Raw genomic sequence first — 19,428 nt, forward strand, 5'->3', positions numbered from 1 at the left:
AAGTTGCATATCGCGGGGTATATTCGATGCTAATGCAGTGCGCCACAGGATGTTTTTGTGCTGGTCAAGGGCAGTCAGGTCTGGAGTGAACCAAGGGCTATATCTGTTCCTGGTTCTACATTTTTTGAATGGGGCATGTTTATTTAAGATGGTGAGGAAAGCACTTTTAAAGAATAACCAGGCATCCTCTACTTACGGAATGAGGTCAATATCCTTCCAGGATACCTGGGCCAGGTACCCGGGCCAGGATGCAGCAGAGCGGTTCCATTTTACGGCAAAGGATGTACTTGAGCTACTGGCACAAGCAGTACCACCATCTCATACCCGGGAGCCCGTGGGGGTATGGAATATGTTTTAGTTTGTGTGGATTAAGCAACCCCACCGCCTTTTCTTTATTGTTTTACCCCTGTACAGTTGGTGGCGGTAATGCACCATAAACACTTGATGCCAACCGCCGTTAAACCCCACAGAAGAAGTCTGCAGGTTTAGCCACAGTAGAAGAGGTGTCTCGCTAAAAGTTTCTCTAACGTTAGTTATAAAGATAGCTAGAACAACAACTTGTCAACATGTTTCGAAGGAAACTGACAGCGTTGGATTACCATAACCCCTCTGGGTTTGACTGTAAAGGTAGCTACAAAAGCACGATAAACGAGTTATCTGCTAATGAATGACGTGCATTTTCAGAGCTAGCCATGGCCATGCTCAAATATGTTAGTTAGCATCTACCTTTTAACTAACAAGCTCTTACTCCGTCTAATACATTTCAATACAGCCACACCTGTAATATGTATGCAGGCTTTGTTTATATTGGCTGGGTTTATGTCATTAAAAATGATGAACCTGTGATTTGTGTTAGGTGGTCAGGTTTTGTACTTTTGTGCGTTAGCTCAGGTAACGTTAGCTAATTACCTAGCTTTTGGGGAGTTTACTAACAGTGCCAAACAGGCAGTGGAGGCCGAGAACGTAACTAGGTTAGGGGTGACATCGGAAATTGATACCGTATCTATGCCTTGTTTCTCTGTATTGTGACTAGTCGTATGTGAATTTAAGCCGGTTGTATATACAAACTATAATTTCATATTAAAGGAAAATGTACTACCACTGGCACATTTGTGCAGGTCAGTTAGCTTTGCAGAGTGCATCTAACTATGTCACTGACTTAGCTAATATTCTGTTTTGCACAGATGAGACAGAGTTCAGGAATTTCATTGTGTGGCTGGAGGACCAGAAAATCAGACACTACAAAATTGAAGACCGGGGCAACCTGAGGAATATCCCCAGCTCGGGATGGCCCAAGTCCTTTGAGCAGGTGAGCAGCAAGGCTAGTTACTATACTGGAATCAACCCTTGGGTCATATTACATCCAAGTAACACGACATGGATTGTGTTCAGTAGGGTGCACTGTAGCAATAAGTTTTGCGATGTATCTGTGTCCTTTCTTATTGGAGAAGTTTATGTAGTATCTCCATGTGTTACATTTTCTCCTTACTGAACCATGGTGGGGCTCTTTTCCCACTTTATCACCATATCAATTATCAATGTGTTCTCTCAACCCCTTCCCTAACTGTTTACATCATGAGCAAAACAATCAAGCCATTTCAGTTGTCGAATGTTGCAGATCGAAATACCATGAATAGAACTGACATAATTAGTTGTTCTAAATGTTGGAGAGGCGTGTTTGTTCTACATTAGCCTACATCTATCTGAACATTCCAAAACGTTGTGTCCTGTTCAACGTGCCCCAAGATCAGTCAGTAGGCCTAAAAATTCTTAAATGCTCATAGTAAGCCGATTTACCACCCTCATCAATGGTCTCCATAGCTGTGATGCTCTCTTCTTCATTGGAGAACCTCCATTGGGGTTGTGAAGTTACCATCCCTGTTCCCTGACCGGGAAGCGCCCTCTGTCCTCGAATCCTCGCTTCCAACTGACATTTTTGAGAGAGAGGCAAGGGGAGGATGGGACGAGGAAAGACTATTGAGACATAGCCCCTGTCAGCGCTTGTTTTAGTTTTTCCAGTGCATAACATTTTTCTACGGTGTGCGCTGATGAATACACCCCTGGGCCCAAGTGCTCTGAAAAAAAGAGCTACCAGGGGACAGCTAGTAACAACAACATTCCGATGGATGTGAGCCACTGAAAAAGAGTGTATCACAGCTATGATCTCAGGCACCTCGTATACACGGTACACCTATTCAGGAGGGCACACTGGGGCAAGTTTTCTCCCTACGGAACATGAGCCTGACTCTGTTTCCTATGCAGTATCTTCAAGATGTGAATTGCCCATTCACTGTCGAAGAGAGACAGGAGTCAGTGGACTGGTTGCTGGGTCTAGCCGTTCGGTTGGAATATGGCGACAATGGTACAGTATTTTCTCTCTTTTGCTTTATTGAAAAAAATGTTACCATATGATTTGGTGCCCATTGTGTGTACTTGGGCTACTTGTTGTGGCATATTACTACTTTAACTATTGTAGTCCATTGAAGATGACAATACAGTACATTTTCAACCAACCTTTACTTGGAGATACCGTGTAGCAGGGGTATTCAACTCTTACCCAATGAGGTCCAGAGCCTGCTAGTTTTCTGTTCTACCTGATAATTAATTGCATCCACCTGGTGTGCCAGGTCTAAATCAGTCCCAATGTTTTTTTGTTTTTTTTAAAGCAGTGGAACTGGCTTCGAGGTACTGAGTTGAGTGTGAGGGATGTACTGTATAGTATTGTTGTGGGGGTGGTGGTGATCATGCGTTCTTTAGCCACTAGATGGCAGCATTGTCTTAACAGTGGCATCTTGGGCTGTTCTACCATAAGGGATAATCTAGTTGTGGTTCCACCCTCTCTTGCCATACACTGTATTGTCATTGTTCAGGAATGTTAAATATGAGCTTATACACTACTAAAGCAAGTCTTTGTTGTATAAACAGTTTGATGGTGGTAGTAGTATGTAGTTAGTGGGGGGCATGGACTAAGTGGTCACTGTCTGGATGTTGTGTGTCCTACTGGCTCCCCAGTTGAGAAGTACAAGAATTGCCCGCAAGCCACAGCCACCAAGGCGGAGAAACCCTCAGATCCCCTCATCCATCTGGACAGTGAGCATAACCACTCCTTTCTCTAAATGTCTATCCCCTCTCTCCCCTTACCTCTACTCTCATCCTCTTTACTCCTTTCTCTGTCCCTGATGTTCTGTGATAGAATCGTTTGATTGTAGAAACCAGTGAACAACGTAGTACTAAAGTGGGTTAGCTCAACCGTGTCTGGGCCAGACCACCAGACTTATTAGACACTCTAATGTACTTGTCCTCTTGCTCAGTTGTGCATCAGGGCTTCCCACTCCTCTTTCTATTCTGGTTAGTGCCAGTTTGCGCTGTTCTGTGAAGGCAGTAGTACACAGCGTTGTACGAGATCTTCAGTTTCTTGGCAATTTCTCGCATGGAATAGCCTTCATTTCTCAGAACAAGAATAGACTAATGAGTTTCAGAAGAAAATTACTTGTTTCTGGCCATTTTGAGCCTGTAATCGAACCCTCAAATGCTGATGCTCCAGATACTCAACTAGTCTGTAGAATGCAGTTGTATTGCTTCTTTAATCAGAACAGCAGTTTTCAGCTGTGCTAACATAATTGCAAAAGGGTTTTCTAATGATCAATTAGCCTTTCAAAATGATAAACTTGGATTAGCTAACACAACGTGCCATTGGAACACAGGAGTGATGGTTGCTGATAATGGGCCTATGTAGATATTCCATTACATTGTTAATGTTGTACAATAGTCATTTACAACATTAACAATGTCTACACTGCACTGTGTTTCTGATCAATTTTATGTTATTTTAATGGACAAAAAATGTGCTTTTCTTTCAGAAACAAGGACATTTCTAAGTGACTCAACTTTTGAACAGTAGTTTGTATGTATATATGTAATGTAAGTGTGTGTGTGTGTGTGTGTGTGTGTGTGTGTGGTACCAGTCAAAAGTTTGGACACACCTACACATTCAAGAGTTACTTTATTTTTTTATATTTTCTACATTGTAGAATAATAGTGAAGACATCAAAACTATGAAATAACACATATGGAATCATGTAGTAACCAAAAATGTGTTAATCAAAATGTTATATTTGAGTGTTCAAAGTAGCCACCCTTTGCCTTGATGACAGCTTTTTACACTCTTGGCATTCTATCAACCAGCTCCATGAGGTTGTCACCTGGAATGCATTTCAATTAACAGGTGTGCCTTGTTAAAAGTATATTTGTGGAATTTCTTTCCTTAATGCGTTTGAGCCAATCAGTTGTAGGGGTGGTATACAGAAGATAGCCCTATTTGGTAAAATACCAAGTCCACATTATGGCAAGAACAGCTCAAATAAGCAAATGGAAACGACAGTCCATCATTACTTTAAGACATGACGGTCAGTCAATCTGGAAAATTGTGAGGAAACTGGCTCTCATGAGGACCGCCACAGGAAAGGAAGACCCAAAGTTAATTAGAGTTAACTGCACCTCAGATTGCAGCCCAAATAAATGCTTCTCAGAGTTCAAGCAACAGACACATCTCAACGTCAACTGTTCAGAGGAGACTGCGTAAATCAGGCCTTCATGGTCGAATTGCTAAAAATAAACCACTACTAAAGGACACCAATAGTAAGAAGACTTGCTTGGGCCAAGAAACACGAGCGATGGTCATTAGACCGATGGAAATCTGTCCTTTGGTCTGATGAGTCCAAATTTGAGGTTTTTGGTTCCAACCGCCGTGTCTTTGTGAGACGTGGAGTAGGTGAACGGACGATCTCCGCATGTGTGGTTCCCACCGTGAAGCATGGAGGTGATGTGGGTTGCACATTTTGGGGAATATTCAGAGGTGGAAACTTTCCATGGGAATTAACGGAAATATATGGACATTTTATATTAATACAATTTAAATGTCAATTTTTTTGCATTGGATATATTTACCATATTATATGGAGACAGAAACATATACCTTTTACCTTATCATAAGTAGACATAATTGAAAATGATTAAATCCTTCCAATAGAAAAAAACCCCAAACAATTTAGTTACGAATTGAACTTTAATTAAATGAGTTGACTTCACATGGGATGATTTCACTGAACAACAACATACATTTGTAAAATGATAGTCTAGAAATTAAAGCTTTGGTTGTCTTCCTCTCAGGCTTCCATGTCTTCTCCCTGGACCTTCTCAATGTCCACCTCCTGAACATCAGACTCTGAGGCCTCATCTTCACTGTCACTTTCCAACCTTGTTGAGGATGGTGCATTGTCAGGCTGAAAAAGCCTCAAATTTGCCCGGATGTCCACCAATTTTGCAATCCTTGTATTGGACAGCCTGTTGCATGCTTTGGTGTGGGTGTTCCCAAACAAGTACCAGTTCCTCTCTGAGGTGGCTGATGTTGGTGGGATTTGGAGGATGATGGAGGCAATAGGGGAAAGAGCCTCAGATCCACGAAGTCTCTTCCACCAGGTGGCTGATGAGATATGTTGGCATGACTGCCATATTGCATCTCCATCCCAAAGCCCTTGCTTGGAAGTGTACTTCGCCAGACTGCCAAGAACCTTTTCCCTCATCCGGGCCAAGGTGGCAAGACACGGTAGTGATGACACCATAGGCCTTGTTGATCTCTGCACCAGACAGGATGCTCTTGCCAGCATACTTGGGGTCCAACATGTATGCTGCGGCGTCTATGGGCTTCAGGCAGAAGTCTAAACGCTTTTGGGTGCATTTCAGAACTGCAGTTTCCTCCGCTTGGAGCAACAGTGAAGTGGGCAGGGCAGTACGGATTTCTTCTCTTACATCCTCAAGCAGAGTCTGAACATCAGACAGGATGGCATTGTCTCCCTCAATCCGTGCAATAGCTACTGCTATAGGTTTCAGGCTGCTTACCACTCTCTCCCAAAATACATCATCCAGGAGGATCCTCTTGATGGGGCTGTCCATATCGGCAGACTGTGATATGGCCATTTCTTGGAGAGACTCTTTACCCTCCAGGAGACTGTCACACATGATGACACCACCCCAACGGGTGTTGTTGTGCAGCTTCAAGCTTCTTCTCACTTAGCTTGGCAAAGTAGATTGCTGCTATAACTTCATGACCCTTCACCTACCTAACCATTTCCTTGGCTCTCTTGTAGAGTGTATCCATTGTTTTCAGTGCCATGATGTCCTTGAGGAGCAGATTCAATGCATGAGCAGCACAGCCAATGGGTGTGATGTGAGGACTCATCTACTTTAGACGAAGCCGCTTTCATGTTCGCAGCATTGTCTGTCACCAGTGCAAATACCTTCCGTGGTCCAAGGTCATTGATGACTGCCTTCAGCTCATCTGCAATGTAGAGACTGGTGTGACTGTGTCTGTGCTCTTGTAGAATACTGGTTGAAGGTTGGAGATGATGTAGTTAATTATTCCTTGCCCTCGAACATTCGACCACCCATCAAAGATGATTGCAATACAGTCTGCTTTCTCTATGATTTGCCTGACCTTCACTTGAACTCTGTTGAACTCTGCATCCAGCAAATGAGTAGATAAAGCAGGTCTGGTTGGAGAGGTGTAAGCTGGGCGAAGAACATTCAGAAATCTCTTCCAATACACATTGCCTGTGAGCATCAGAGGTGAACCAGTTGTATACACAGCTCGAGCAAGACATTCATCAGAATTTCTCTGACTTCGTCCCTTCATTGAGTCAAAAAAACAAATGATTCCAGGAGGACCATGATCTGTTGCTATTGATAAGGTGTCTGATTCATCATTTTCACCTCGAATAGAAGTAGAGGGACTTGTCAGAGGTTGCTTGTTGTGAGCGCTGAGGGAACTTTATGCACTTGGCCAGATGATTCTGCATCTTTGTTGCATTCTTGACACATGATGATTGGACACAGTATTTGCAAATGTACACAGCTTTTCCTTCTACAGATAGTGCCTGTGGCTTTTTCCTGTAAAGATTAGGAAAACATTTGAGAAAAAACTAATGCAATTCCATGTACAGATAAATAGTTAAGCAGTTAGATTAAACAACTCCTTTCTAAGATAAATGTTTTAAAATGAAACAGGTGAATTAACACTCCTCAGTTAGCAGGCTTAAGCAAGCTAAAATCACATGGTAGCAAAAATTAACTAGCAGAAATTAACAAGTTAGAAATGATTTAAACACACTTTGCTAAAGGCTACTATTTACTAGTTAACAAAAAATAATGTATGTCATATAAAATACATTCACCCCACCCATTGTAATAACAAATTACCAGAAAGCATGTACAGTTAGTTTGAATTTAACTTACACCTTAGCCAAATACATTTAAACTGTGTTTCACAATTCCTGACATTTAATCCTAGTAAAAATTCCATGTTTTAGGTCTGTTAGGATCACCACTTTATTTTAAGAATGTGAAATGTCAGAATAATAGTAGAGTGATTTTTTTTCCCCAGCTTTTATTTCTTTCATCACATTCCCAGTGGGTCAGAATTTTACATACACTCAATTAGTATTTGGTTGAATTGCCTTTAACCTCTCTGGGCTAGGCGGGACGAATTCGTCCCACCTACGCAACAGCCAGTTGAATCCCGTGGCACGATTTTCAAATACCTTAGAAATGCTATTACTTCAATTTCTCAAACATATGACTATTTTACAGCATTTTAAAGACAAGACTCTCGTTAATCTAACCACACTGTCCGATTTCAAAAAGGCTTTACAACGAAAGCAAAACATTAGATTATGTCAGCAGAGTACCCAGCCAGAAATAATCAGACACCCATTTTTCAAGCTAGCATATAATGTCACAAAAACCCAGAAGACAGCTAAATGCAGCACTAACCTTTGATGATCTTCATCAGATGACACACCTAGGACATTATGTTATACAATACATGCATGTTTTGTTCAATCAAGTTCATATTTATATCAAAAACCAGCTTTTTACATTAGCATGTAACGTTCAGAACTAGCATACCCCCCCGCAAACTTCCGGGGAATTTACTAACAATTTACTAAATTACTCACGATAAACGTTCACAAAAAACATAACAATTATTTTAAGAATTATAGATACAGAACTCCTCTATGCACTCGATATGTCCGATTTTAAAATAGCTTTTCGGTGAAAGCACATTTTGCAATATTCTAAGTAGATAGCCCGGCATCACAGGGCTAGCTATTTAGACACCCAGCAAGTTTAGCACTCACCAAAGTCAGATTTACTATAAGAAAAATGTTATTACCTTTGCTGTTCTTCGTCAGAATGCACTCCCAGGACTTCTACTTCAATAACAAATGTTGGTTTGGTCCCAAATAAACCATTGTTATATCCAAATAGCGGCGTTTTGTTCGTGCGTTCAAGACACTATCCGAAAGGGTGACGAGCATGGCGCATTTCGTGACAAAGAATTTATAAATATTCCATTACCGTACTTCGAAGCATGTCAACCGCTGTTTAAAATCAATTTTTATGCCATTTTTCTCGTAAAAAAGCGATAATATTCCGACCGGGAAAGCGTGTATACGTACAAAGAGAGAGAAAATAAAAACATCTCGTGCACGAGCCTGAGTCTCAGAGTACTCTGACCGGCCACTATCCAAACGCGATAATGTGTTTCAGCCTGGGGCTGCCTCGATATCATTCAGCTTTTTCCCGGGCTCTGAGAGCCTATGGGAGCCGTAGGAAGTGTCACGTTACAGCAAAGATCCTCAGTCTTCAATAAACAGAGACAAAAAGAACAAGATCTTGTCAGAGAGGGCACTTCCTGTAAGGAATCTTCTCAGGTTTTTGACTGCCATATGAGTTCTGTTATACTCACAGACACCATTCAAACAGTTTTAGAAACTTTAGGGTGTTTTCTATCCAAAGCCAATAATTATATGCATATTCTAGTTACTGGGCAGGAGTAGTAACCAGATTAAATCGGGTACGTTTTTTTATCCGGCCGTGTCAATACTGCCCCCTAGCCCTAACAGGTTAACAAGAAATTTGTGGAGTGGTTGAAAAATGAGTTTTATGACTCCAACCTAAGTGTATGTAAACTTCCAACTTCAACTGTAGTCCTTGGCTCAGACAGTGTAGTAGTGTGGGCTCAATAGCGTCTCATTAGTGTGCAAGATCTTGAGTATCAGCTGTAAATGTGATGGAAGAATGCACTGTGCATGCAGAGGGTTGCAATTCTGTTGAATTTAGGATATGCCACAAGACCTAGAATTATGTATATATCACCAAAAACTTTCACTGTTATAAGCTAACTTTTTTTTCATGAATTTAAGAAAAATTCCCGGGCTTAACTTCCCATGGAAAATTTCCAGAAGTTTACAGGAAAGTTTCCGACCCTTTGCAACCCTAGGTGCTTTGCTGGTGACACTGTCAGTGATTTATTTAGAATTCAAGGCTCACTTAACCAGCATGGCTACCACAGCATTCTGCAGCGATACGCCATCCCATCTGGTTTGCACTTAGTGGGACTATCATTTTGTTTTTCAACAGGACAATCACCCGACATACCTTATTTCGTAGTTTTGATGTTGTCTAAGATGTAGAAAATAGTTAAAATAAATAAAAACCCTTGAATGAGTACGTGTACGAACTTTTGACGTGTGTGTGTAATATATATATATATATATATATATATATATATATATATATATATATATATATTACACACCACGCACACACACAGAATCGCACCAACGGGGACACTTGTGACTCCAGCTGACTTCATGAATGTAACTGAGTCAACAGCCTCCATGTTGTGTTGACAATAAGTGTGTGTGCTCCTCAAGGCAGCAACCCAGACTTCAAGGCTGGCGTCTTAGGCCTTGCTAGCCTGCTGAAGATCCAGCGTCACGACGACTACCTAGTCATGCTGAAGGTGAGAACCAGCGGCAACCGAGCCCCATATCAGACATACTAATATCCTTTTCACACTACTGAGCCAAGCCTAGCTGTAGTGCGTGGTCCTGGTTACTCACCCAAAATATCTGAGTCCGTACAGTTCAGATCGGCACTTTACTTTGAAAAGGGTCTTACTCATTTCTTATGAACAGGTTATAAATGACGAACCTGTGCTGATTTCAGATTTGATAACAATGGTGTGGTCATTTCCCTTGTCTAACAGGCTATAAGGATCCTTATCCAAGAAAGACTGACCCCAGAAGCCATAGCCAAGGCCAGCCAGTCTAAAGAGGTGATTTACTTTTGAAGATTGAGTCTTTGACTGACGGAGATCCACCTACACATTTAGGCTTCATCAAAATGCGTTGTTTTGAAATGTGATCCAAAAGAGTACCCACAATATTTCAGACCTGGGTCCAAACAGTATTTGTTTTCGTTTACGTTGAATTGAGCCTGCCTGGTGTGCCAGATGGACAGGTTTTGCACTGGGAAAGCTCAATTAAGCGCAGAGTGTATTTGAAAGAAAACAAATGTAATTTTATCCCAAGTCTGACATACTTCTATTCTCTCAATCTGACATGATAATACATGGGAACTCTCAGCACAAGTTACTGCTCAGTGCTCGTATGTATCAAGCATCTGAGTACTGATTCAGGATCCGTTTTGCTTTTTGAATCGCAATGAATAGGATCGAACGTGGACCTGATCCTAGATCAGCACTCCTACTCTGATATGCTTGATACATACGGCCCCACAGTATGATAGGTAAGGCCTGTGTGCAGTGGTCTGGGGGGAGTCTAGGTGGTTATGGTATTTTAAGCGGCCGGACATACACTATATTGGCACTTAATGTGTCCCGATTTGCTTTTTATTGCCGTGATGTATTTCTTCCTGTTTTTGCCTTGTCTCCTCAAGGGTCTCCCTGTGGCCTTGGACAAGCACATCCTCGGCTTTGATACCGGAGGTGAGTGCTCGCAGTCGAGTTTGAAGTGATGCACACACACTCATTTTTAAACAATGTGCATACTTAATTTCCTCATAAATGGACTTTGACTAAATTACCTTTTTAAACACTTAATTCTCCCATCTTCTTGTGCCCAAGGCAATTATAATCATCTAAATTGTCTCCAAACATGCTGTCCTATTGATATGATAGACATGGCATTTATCTTGACTGTACTGTTGATGTAATACTCTGTAGGATTGCTTGGGTGGGTATGGCCATCACATTGTGTCAAGATCTGTTCCAGATCAGTTGGAGACAAATCTGCGCAAAGGAAACAAGGCATGGAACGTGTCATTGTGGAGACTACAGTGGTTCTTCCTGTAAAAGTTGCAGCACACCTTGCGGGCTGCCGCAGAATTCTGTGGCACGTTATTTAACCTCTCTGGGGTATGTGGGACACTAGCGTATACCACATACCACACTCGCCAACAGCCAGTGAAATAGCAGAGCGCCAAATTCAAAACAACAAAAATCTCATCATTCAAATCTCTCACACATACAAGTATTATACACAATTTTAAAGATTAACGAAAAGTTTATCCAACCACAGTGTCCGATTTAAAAAAGGCTTTACGGCGAAAGCATACCATTAGATTATGTTAGGACAGCACCTAGACAAGAAAAACCACACAGCCATTTTCCAAGCAAGGAGAGGCGTCACAAAACCAGAAATACAGCTAAAATGAATCACTAACCTTTGACGATCTTCTTCAGATGACACTCCCAGGACTCAATGTTACACAATACATGTATGTTTTGCTCGATAAAGTTCATATTTATATCCAAAAACCCATTTTACATTGGCATGTAATGTTCAGAAATGTTTTGCCTCCAAAACTTCTGGTGAATGAGCACCTCAACTTACAGAAATACTCATCATAAACGTTGATAAAATATACAACTGTTATGCATAGAATTAAAGAAACTTCTCCTTAAGGCAACCGCTGTGTCAGATTTCAAAAAAGCTTTACGGCGAAAGCACACCTTGCAATAATCTGAGTACAGCGCTCAGTCACCAAAACAAGCCATACAGATACCCGCCATGTTGTGGAGTCAACAGAAGTCAGAAATAGCATTATAAATATTCACTTACCTTTGATCTTCATCGGAATGCACTCCCAGGAATCCCAGTTCCACAATAAATGTTTGTTTTGTTTCGATAAAGTCCATATTTATGTCCAAATACCTCGTTTTTGTTCGCACGTTCAGTTCACTATTCCAAATGCAGAAGTCCAGACGAAAAATCTAAAAAGTTGCATTACAGTTTGTAGAAACATGTCAAACGATGTATAGAATCAATCTTTAGGATGTTTTTATCATAAATCTTCAATAATATTCCAACCGGACAATTCCTTTGTCTTCAGAAATGAAAAGGAACTCAGCTCGCTCTCACGGCCGCACGCATGACTGAGCTCATGCCATTCTGTCAGACACCTGATTCCAATAGCTCTTATTCTCTCCCCATTCACAGTAAAAGCATGAAACAACATTCTAAAGACTGTTGACATCTAGTGGAAGCCTTAGGAAGTGCAATATGACCCCACAGACACTGTATATTGGATAGGCAATCACTTGAAAAACTACAAACCTCAGATTTCCCACTTCCTGGTTGGATTTTTCTCAGATTTTCGCCTGCCATATGAGTTCTGTTATACTCACAGACATCATTCAAACAGTTTTAGAAACTTCAGAGTGTTTTCTATCCAATTGTAATATGCATATCCTAGCTTTTGGGCCTGAGTAGCAGACAGTTTACTCTGGGCACGCTTTTCATCCGGACGCGAAAATACTGCCCCCTACCCCAAAGAAGTTAAGTGTCAGCCATTGTTGCATTAATGCTAGTTAGTGCTAGTTTGACCACCAGAGGGCATCTTTGAGAAGCATTTGACAGTCTTTAATATTGGCTGTACTAGAGAATTTAAAACCTTTTTTGTAAGAACATAGTATATGGGATTTATGCTAAGAAATTTAGCTTAATTTGCTTAATATTATGATGTTTCTATTCCAAGAAAAAAAGAAAAAAGAAACGTTAGGAAAATATGGCGCTGTACAACGTGATTGGTCGGGAGTAGGCTACAATACTAACATTTCCACACCCTCATTGTAGTCTAACCAATACCAAAACAGAGATTCAGTGAAAATAAAAATCGAATTGATTTATCAAGACCATGCTTGTTGCAGAGTAGCACAAAACGTTGCTGAAATAGTTGACCACACGCGGCTACAATGTCACAAATAATTGAACACACAATTCTTAATTCTGAGAAGGATAATAGGTGATCTGCATTAAACTGACATTCTTATTGCTATATTCCATGGGTTAGTGTTTCGATCCTCTTTTTCTCTCTTACTCATTCACACGCTGTCTTGACCTCTGAATGCTCGGCTATGAAAAGACAACCGACATTTTACTCCTAAGGTGCTAACCGGTTGCCCCCCCCTATAAGCACTGTTTATATTATTTGACCCTGCTGGTCATCTATGAATGTTTGAACAGCTTGAAAAATGATCTAGCCTTCATGGCCATGTACTGTAATCTCCAACCAGTTCGGATTTAAGTATAACTTTTGTATGACTGACGCCTTTGGTGAGAGGTCTAATGCTTTAATATTTAATTTCTTTCCTCTGAATTCATGTTCATTATATAAATAGGACCTTGTGCACCTTGATATTGGGGGTGCGCCATGCGGCCGTGCCTAACGGGGAAAGGGGGGGATGGAGCCGGTCGGGTGCAACCCAGGCAACATGAGATGCAGGGATCCGAACTCGGGCGAGAAATTAAACAACCCTCCCGACCCTCCCGGCACAGAACCCTGCTCTGAGGGAAGGGAGAAGCGGGCGTGGGCCCCCTACCCTACCCAGTCCTCAGTCATAGATACTCCCTCTGTTTAACCGTCCTTCATTGGTCTGTTTCGCTTGATGGCCCTCCGATCTGCACTTGTTAGATGGCCCTCCGACCTGCAATCGTTTTCTACGGTTATATATGTGTTCCCTTTCTTGTAGTGTATCTTATTGCCCGTTTTACTATCGTCCTGGGCTTATAGATCGAGTCAATCCTTCATTAGATGAACCGCAACATGTCGGCTAAAGCGATTATTTTTATTTTATTGAACCTTTATTTTCGGTGTCTTGCGAAGGTATTAACCTTCTTGGCATTTTTCCTATTTTGTTGTCTTACAACCTGGAATTAAAATAGATTTTTTTTGGGGGGGGGGTTGTATCATTTGATTTAGACAACATGCCTACCACTTTCAAGATGCAAAATAATTATTATTGTGAAACAAACAAGAAATAAGACACAAAAAACAGAACTTGAGCGTGCATAGCTATTCTCCCCCCAAAGTCAATACTTTGTAGAGCCACCTTTTGCAGCAAATACAGCTGCAAGTCTCTTGGGGTATGTCTCTATAAGCTTGGTGCATCTAGCCACTTGGATTTTTGCCTATTCTTCAAGGCAAAACTGCTCCAGCTTCTTCAAGTTGGATGGGTTCTGTTGGTGTACGGCAATCTGTAGGTCATACCACAGATTCTCAATTGGAATGAGGTTTGGGCCTTGACTAGGCCATTCCACGACATTTAAATGTTTCCCCTTAAACCACTCAAGTGTTGCTTTAGCAGTATGTCTAGGGTCATTGTCCTGCTGGTTTCCCTCAAGAAACAGGTTTCCCTCAAGAATTTCCCTATATTTAGAGCGATCCATCATTCCTTCAATTCTGACCAGTTTCCCAGTCCCTACTGATGAAAAACATCCGCACAGCATGATGCTGCCACCACCATGCTTCGCTATGGGGATGGTGTTCTCGGGGTGATGAGGGTGTTGGGTTTGCGCCAGACATAGCGTTTTCCTTGATGACCAAAAAGCTCAATTTTAGTCTCATCTGACCAGAGTACCTTCTTTTGGGAGTCTCCCACATGCCTTTTGGCGAACACCAAACATGTTTGCTTATTTTTTTTCTTTAAGCAATGGCTTTTTTCTGGCCACTTCCGTAAAGCTCAGCTCTGTGGAGTGTACAGCTTAAAGTGGTCCTATGGACAGATACTCCAATCTCCACGGTGGAGCTTTGCAGCTCCTTCAGGGTTATCTTTGGGTTCTTTGTTACCTCTCTGATTGATTAATGCCCTCCTTGCCTGGTCTGTGAGTTTTGGTGGGCAGCCCTCTCTTGGCAGGTTTGTTGTGGTGCCATATTCTTAAAATTTTTTAATAATGGATTTAATGGTGCTCTGTGGGATGTTCAAAGTTTCTGATATTTTTTTATAACCCAACCCTGATCTGTACTTCTCCACAACTTTGTCCGTGACCTGTTTGGAGCGTTCCATGGTCTTCATGGTGCCGCTTGCTTGGTGGTGCCCCTTGCTTAGTGGTGTTGCAGACGCTGGGGCCTTTCAGAGCAGGTGTATATATACTGAGATTCTGAGACAGATTATGTGACCCTTAGATTGCACACAGGTGGACTTTAACTAATTGTGACTTATGAAGGTAATTGGTTGCACCAGATCTTATTTAGGGGCTTCATAGCAAAGGGGGTGAATACATATGCATGCACCACTTTTCTGTTTTTTAATTGTTTAAAAAAAATTGAAACAAACTTTTATTTCACTTCACCAATTTGAACTATTTTGTGTATGTCCGTTACATGAAATCCAAATAAAAATCTATTTAAATTACAGGTTGTAATGCAACAAAATAGAAAAAACGCGAAGCGGGATGAATAGCCACTGTAACGAGGCAAGTCAGTTAAGAACATACTCTTATTTACAATGACAGCCAAACCCGGACGACGCTGGGCCAATTGTGAGCCGCCCTATGGGACTCCCTATCACGGCCGGCTGTGATACACCCTGGATTCGAACCAGGGACTGTAGTGATGCCAATTGCACTGAGATGCAGTGCCTTAGACCGCTGCGCCACTCGGGAGCCATGACATAAAAATAATGTTTTTCAGAACATTAACCATGTGTGTTCTCTTGTTTTGCACTGTTCTGTAGTTTCGACCCAATGATTCGTCTGACAAACAAATAACTTTGCGTCCTTCAGGCCCAGACATGGATCAAAGCTGGTGAGAGTACTTTTTTATCATTATTTTATTGACGAAAGCATAAAGACTTTGATGAAGAAGCCAAATTTGCCTCGGGATCCATCCCAGTTGGTGAGTCATGAGTTTTTTTCGGTGTGGCCCTTTGTTCTGCCCTTTGTCCACTGATCTCAACGAATGGTTGTCGGCATCGTTGTATGCTCTACAAAAACACATTCACATTTTTAGTACACAATTATTGATTTTATTACACAATATGCCTACACATTGATAGGCTATATCATTTATTTTTTTAAGAAAATGCACTGAAACCAATAACTCTCTTTAGTTTTGGTGATCCTCTCAGCTCCGGCTAATTTTCAAGTCCTCTGCCACCTGCATTTGCATTGCAAATGAGGGCATAAACTGGGTCCAGACGCCAGCAGAGTAAGTAGTAAAATAAAGGTTAAATAAAAGATCTAAACACCTTTGGTAGGCCTGCAGTATATCTAAAAATATACATGTATTTCTCCTGATTTAAACCCGATCGAACTTGTTTGGGATCAACGGAAAACATTTAATCCGTAACGATACAATTCTCCCCCGACCCTCCTCCTTGTCAAGAGTCTATTGTCCTGCTAATAGTCCCATAATGGGTGGATGGATTAATTAGTCGTTTACCATTCTCAGTCTCGGACTGGAAACGTTGTTTGCGGAGTTCACGATCTCATTTTGAAGTCCTTGTTTTAAAAATAACAATATTTTGGAGATTGTTTTCAAATAACTGAAAGTGAGCAGTTGTAATCTGAAAAAAGGGGAAAAGGCCATTCTTGAACATGGGGTGAGACAATAGGCCCTTTTAATTTTGCCTGGCTTGCCATTCCAAATAAAATTGAATGTTTTTTGCTCATACAATTTAAACAGGTCGCTCTCTGCCAATGCCGCCTGGCAATCAACCAAAAATACAGCATCTACCATTTCCAGCGAGAGTATTCAAGCCATCAACTCACTGATGTTTGATGAGTGATCGGCAAAGGCAATCTGGAATCTGCGTGCTGCAAAACCAGTCCGGATTTAAGTATAATTCTTGTATGACTGATGCCTTTAGTGATGGGTCCAATGCTTTAATATTTAATAATTTCAGCCCTCCGAATTCTTATTCATTATATAAATAGGCCCATGTGCACCTTCATTAGATGAACCGCAACATGTCAGCTAAAGCGATTTAATTCATGAATGCATAAAATCAACCAATGTCAGCCTTTAAATGCTTTATTATCCAAATGTTTAAAGTGCGTGTGGGTGACATGGGAAATTGCGTCAATTCATAAACCATGTGCCATCGCAAATCTCTTCCCAACTATTTTGCAATCTATATGGCTCTCCGCCAATAATTACATTTAGAGGATTGGAGGATTATAAATTAATATCTATGGGGCATTTTTCATTAGGGCAAATCTGGAAAATGACATGCGCAAGAGACTGGTAATATTTTTCCTTTTAGAGACCATAATACATGGTGTCCAGGTCAAGATATCCAAAACATTTCTTTATTAAAGACTATCGGAAAGAATGTTGGTACTTGTTTATTTTGATCCAAAGCCATGAATGAAATGAGTGAGTCACTCAGCTTTATGTAGGTGCCGAGGCTCTATGACTGCGCCATCAACTTGATTATTTAGCAGACATCACTTGCTTATATTCAGTCAACACATTTCTTAAGAATATCATGGAATATAACTGAACATTTTAGTTTTTCTTAGAATAAAAACCTTAGTATAACAACAGTTTCAGTAAGCAATATGCTACATTGCAGTTACAGCTTCTTCTGACCAAATAGAAACAAAAGTGTATTTTTTTTCAGGTGTGTGTGTGGGACAGAGGAATATCAATTCTTACACTATTGTTCTAAATTCAATCACCTTCATCCTCATCATTCAGTTAATTGAAATTCAATTTTGAAGTCATGCACAATTATCAGTTTATATCGCCCGTTCATTGTCAGGTAGAGATACATTAGGCCTTGGGACCCAAAAGCATAGTCAGTGCTCTAACTCCCCCTTGCGGTGGTCTGGAGCAATGGAAGCAGTGACGCAGGGTAACGCACTAAACCTCAAATTACCTCTAAATCCTGAAGGCATAATGTTTTAATTGAGGAACCACTAGTGTGTCATTTCCCCGTGAACCACTTTGTTTGAAGTGGCCTGTCATGTCAACATAATATCAGGCTATGTCAGGGGTTGTGCCTTCTTGAGAAGGATGTATGGAAGTGTTTTGATGGATCACTACAAAGATGCAATATGGCTTTATCAAACCCCTTATTTTGGTAGAAGATATCATGGGGAAAACAAAAGCACAATTACATGCATCCTACTTCATACATGTGGTCCTACATAACTGTGGCCTCAGTTGCTGATCACCGACTGAGCATAATCTGATGCTTCCTCTGGAACATGGCCTTTAACGGTGTGTGCCTCCTTTCTCTGCAGACGCCACCCTGAACGAAGCGGCTCAGATCCTACGTCTGCTCCACATCGAGGAACTACGAGACCTGCAGACCCGGATCAATGAGGCCATCGTAGCCGTCCAGGCCGTAATCGCAGACCCGAAGACAGACCACCGCCTGGGCAAGGTCGGCAGATGACCTGGCCTGGCTGACCCCTTGACCTCTGCCTTTAACCCCCAACATACAGTCTGTGAAAAAGTACCACACAAACTATACATGGATATTGGTCCAAGACCTTGTCCTTATTTTATTTTAGTCCCCCAACAACTAGGACTAAGCCTTTTGAGTTTCTTTTTTAATTTTTTGTGAAGGATTTGGGACGGTTGGAATGAAATGGACTAGTTTTTTTTGTTTTTGAGAAAGAAATGCATTTGTGGCATGAGTGTTGGAATGAGAATGTATGAAATACATTGGGGGGGAAAGAAACGTTGGTTTGTGTTCGTAAGAAATGGGAAGTGCTATCAGATTCTGTGCAGAAATTACCCTTGAGATGGAATGAGCGATTAAACAAGTCAGGAATTACATCTTAGGAAAGATAAAGGATTAAAAAACTGGTAGAACAAATATTTGGCGACCATGTGGTGAAATACAAAACGATTAGTGCACAGAATACTCAAATACTGCATTGCTGTGTGTTCATTCAATACACATGGACAGATATAACTGGACTTATGGGTCAAAAATCTAGTTTTATTTATTATTTTTATAAAAAGCCAAAGTATGAAATGAGGTAAAACAAATTTACAAAACTTTATTTGCGGGGGAGGGAAGTCACAGTTGATGTTTGGAAATGTACTTTGTTGGTGGTTGGTGAAATCCTTGCTTTGTCGCAAGTGTCCTTCATTTGACGCCTCTGTAGAAGTCTATGACAGAAGGGTTCTCACGGGAAAGCACTTCAAGACTCGCCCGAAATAGCACCATAAAACGACCCTCTATCATTAGTCTCCCTGCATCAGATAACTACATTAGGTCACAGGACAGTGAACATCCTTGACAACTACACCACACTCGGCTAT

General features: G+C 41.2%; 1 protein-coding gene across 2 annotated transcripts; it reads left to right on the forward strand.

Annotated features, from left to right (window-relative positions):
* Positions 1-452: 452 nt before the first annotated feature.
* LOC106603001 (tRNA-splicing ligase complex subunit RTRAF) lies at positions 453-19,080 on the forward strand. Of its 2 annotated transcripts, none has more exons than XM_014196108.3 (8): positions 453-627; positions 1,185-1,309; positions 2,263-2,362; positions 3,013-3,090; positions 9,777-9,865; positions 10,112-10,180; positions 10,804-10,852; positions 18,396-19,080. In XM_014196108.3, the coding sequence occupies exons 1-8, from the start codon at positions 567-569 to the stop codon at positions 18,548-18,550; spliced, it is 726 nt and encodes a 241-aa protein (XP_014051583.1). In that variant the 5' UTR covers positions 453-566; the 3' UTR covers positions 18,551-19,080. The 2 variants fall into 2 exon arrangements, with proteins under 2 accessions (XP_014051583.1, XP_082831002.1); XM_082974876.1 differs by having other exon boundaries at positions 2,263-2,360; positions 3,002-3,090.
* Positions 19,081-19,428: the final 348 nt, after the last annotated feature.

This window comes from Salmo salar, chromosome 01 (genome assembly GCF_965601325.2).
Source record: "Salmo salar chromosome 01, fSalSal1, whole genome shotgun sequence".
In the NCBI taxonomy this organism is placed as follows: domain Eukaryota; kingdom Metazoa; phylum Chordata; class Actinopteri; order Salmoniformes; family Salmonidae; genus Salmo; species Salmo salar.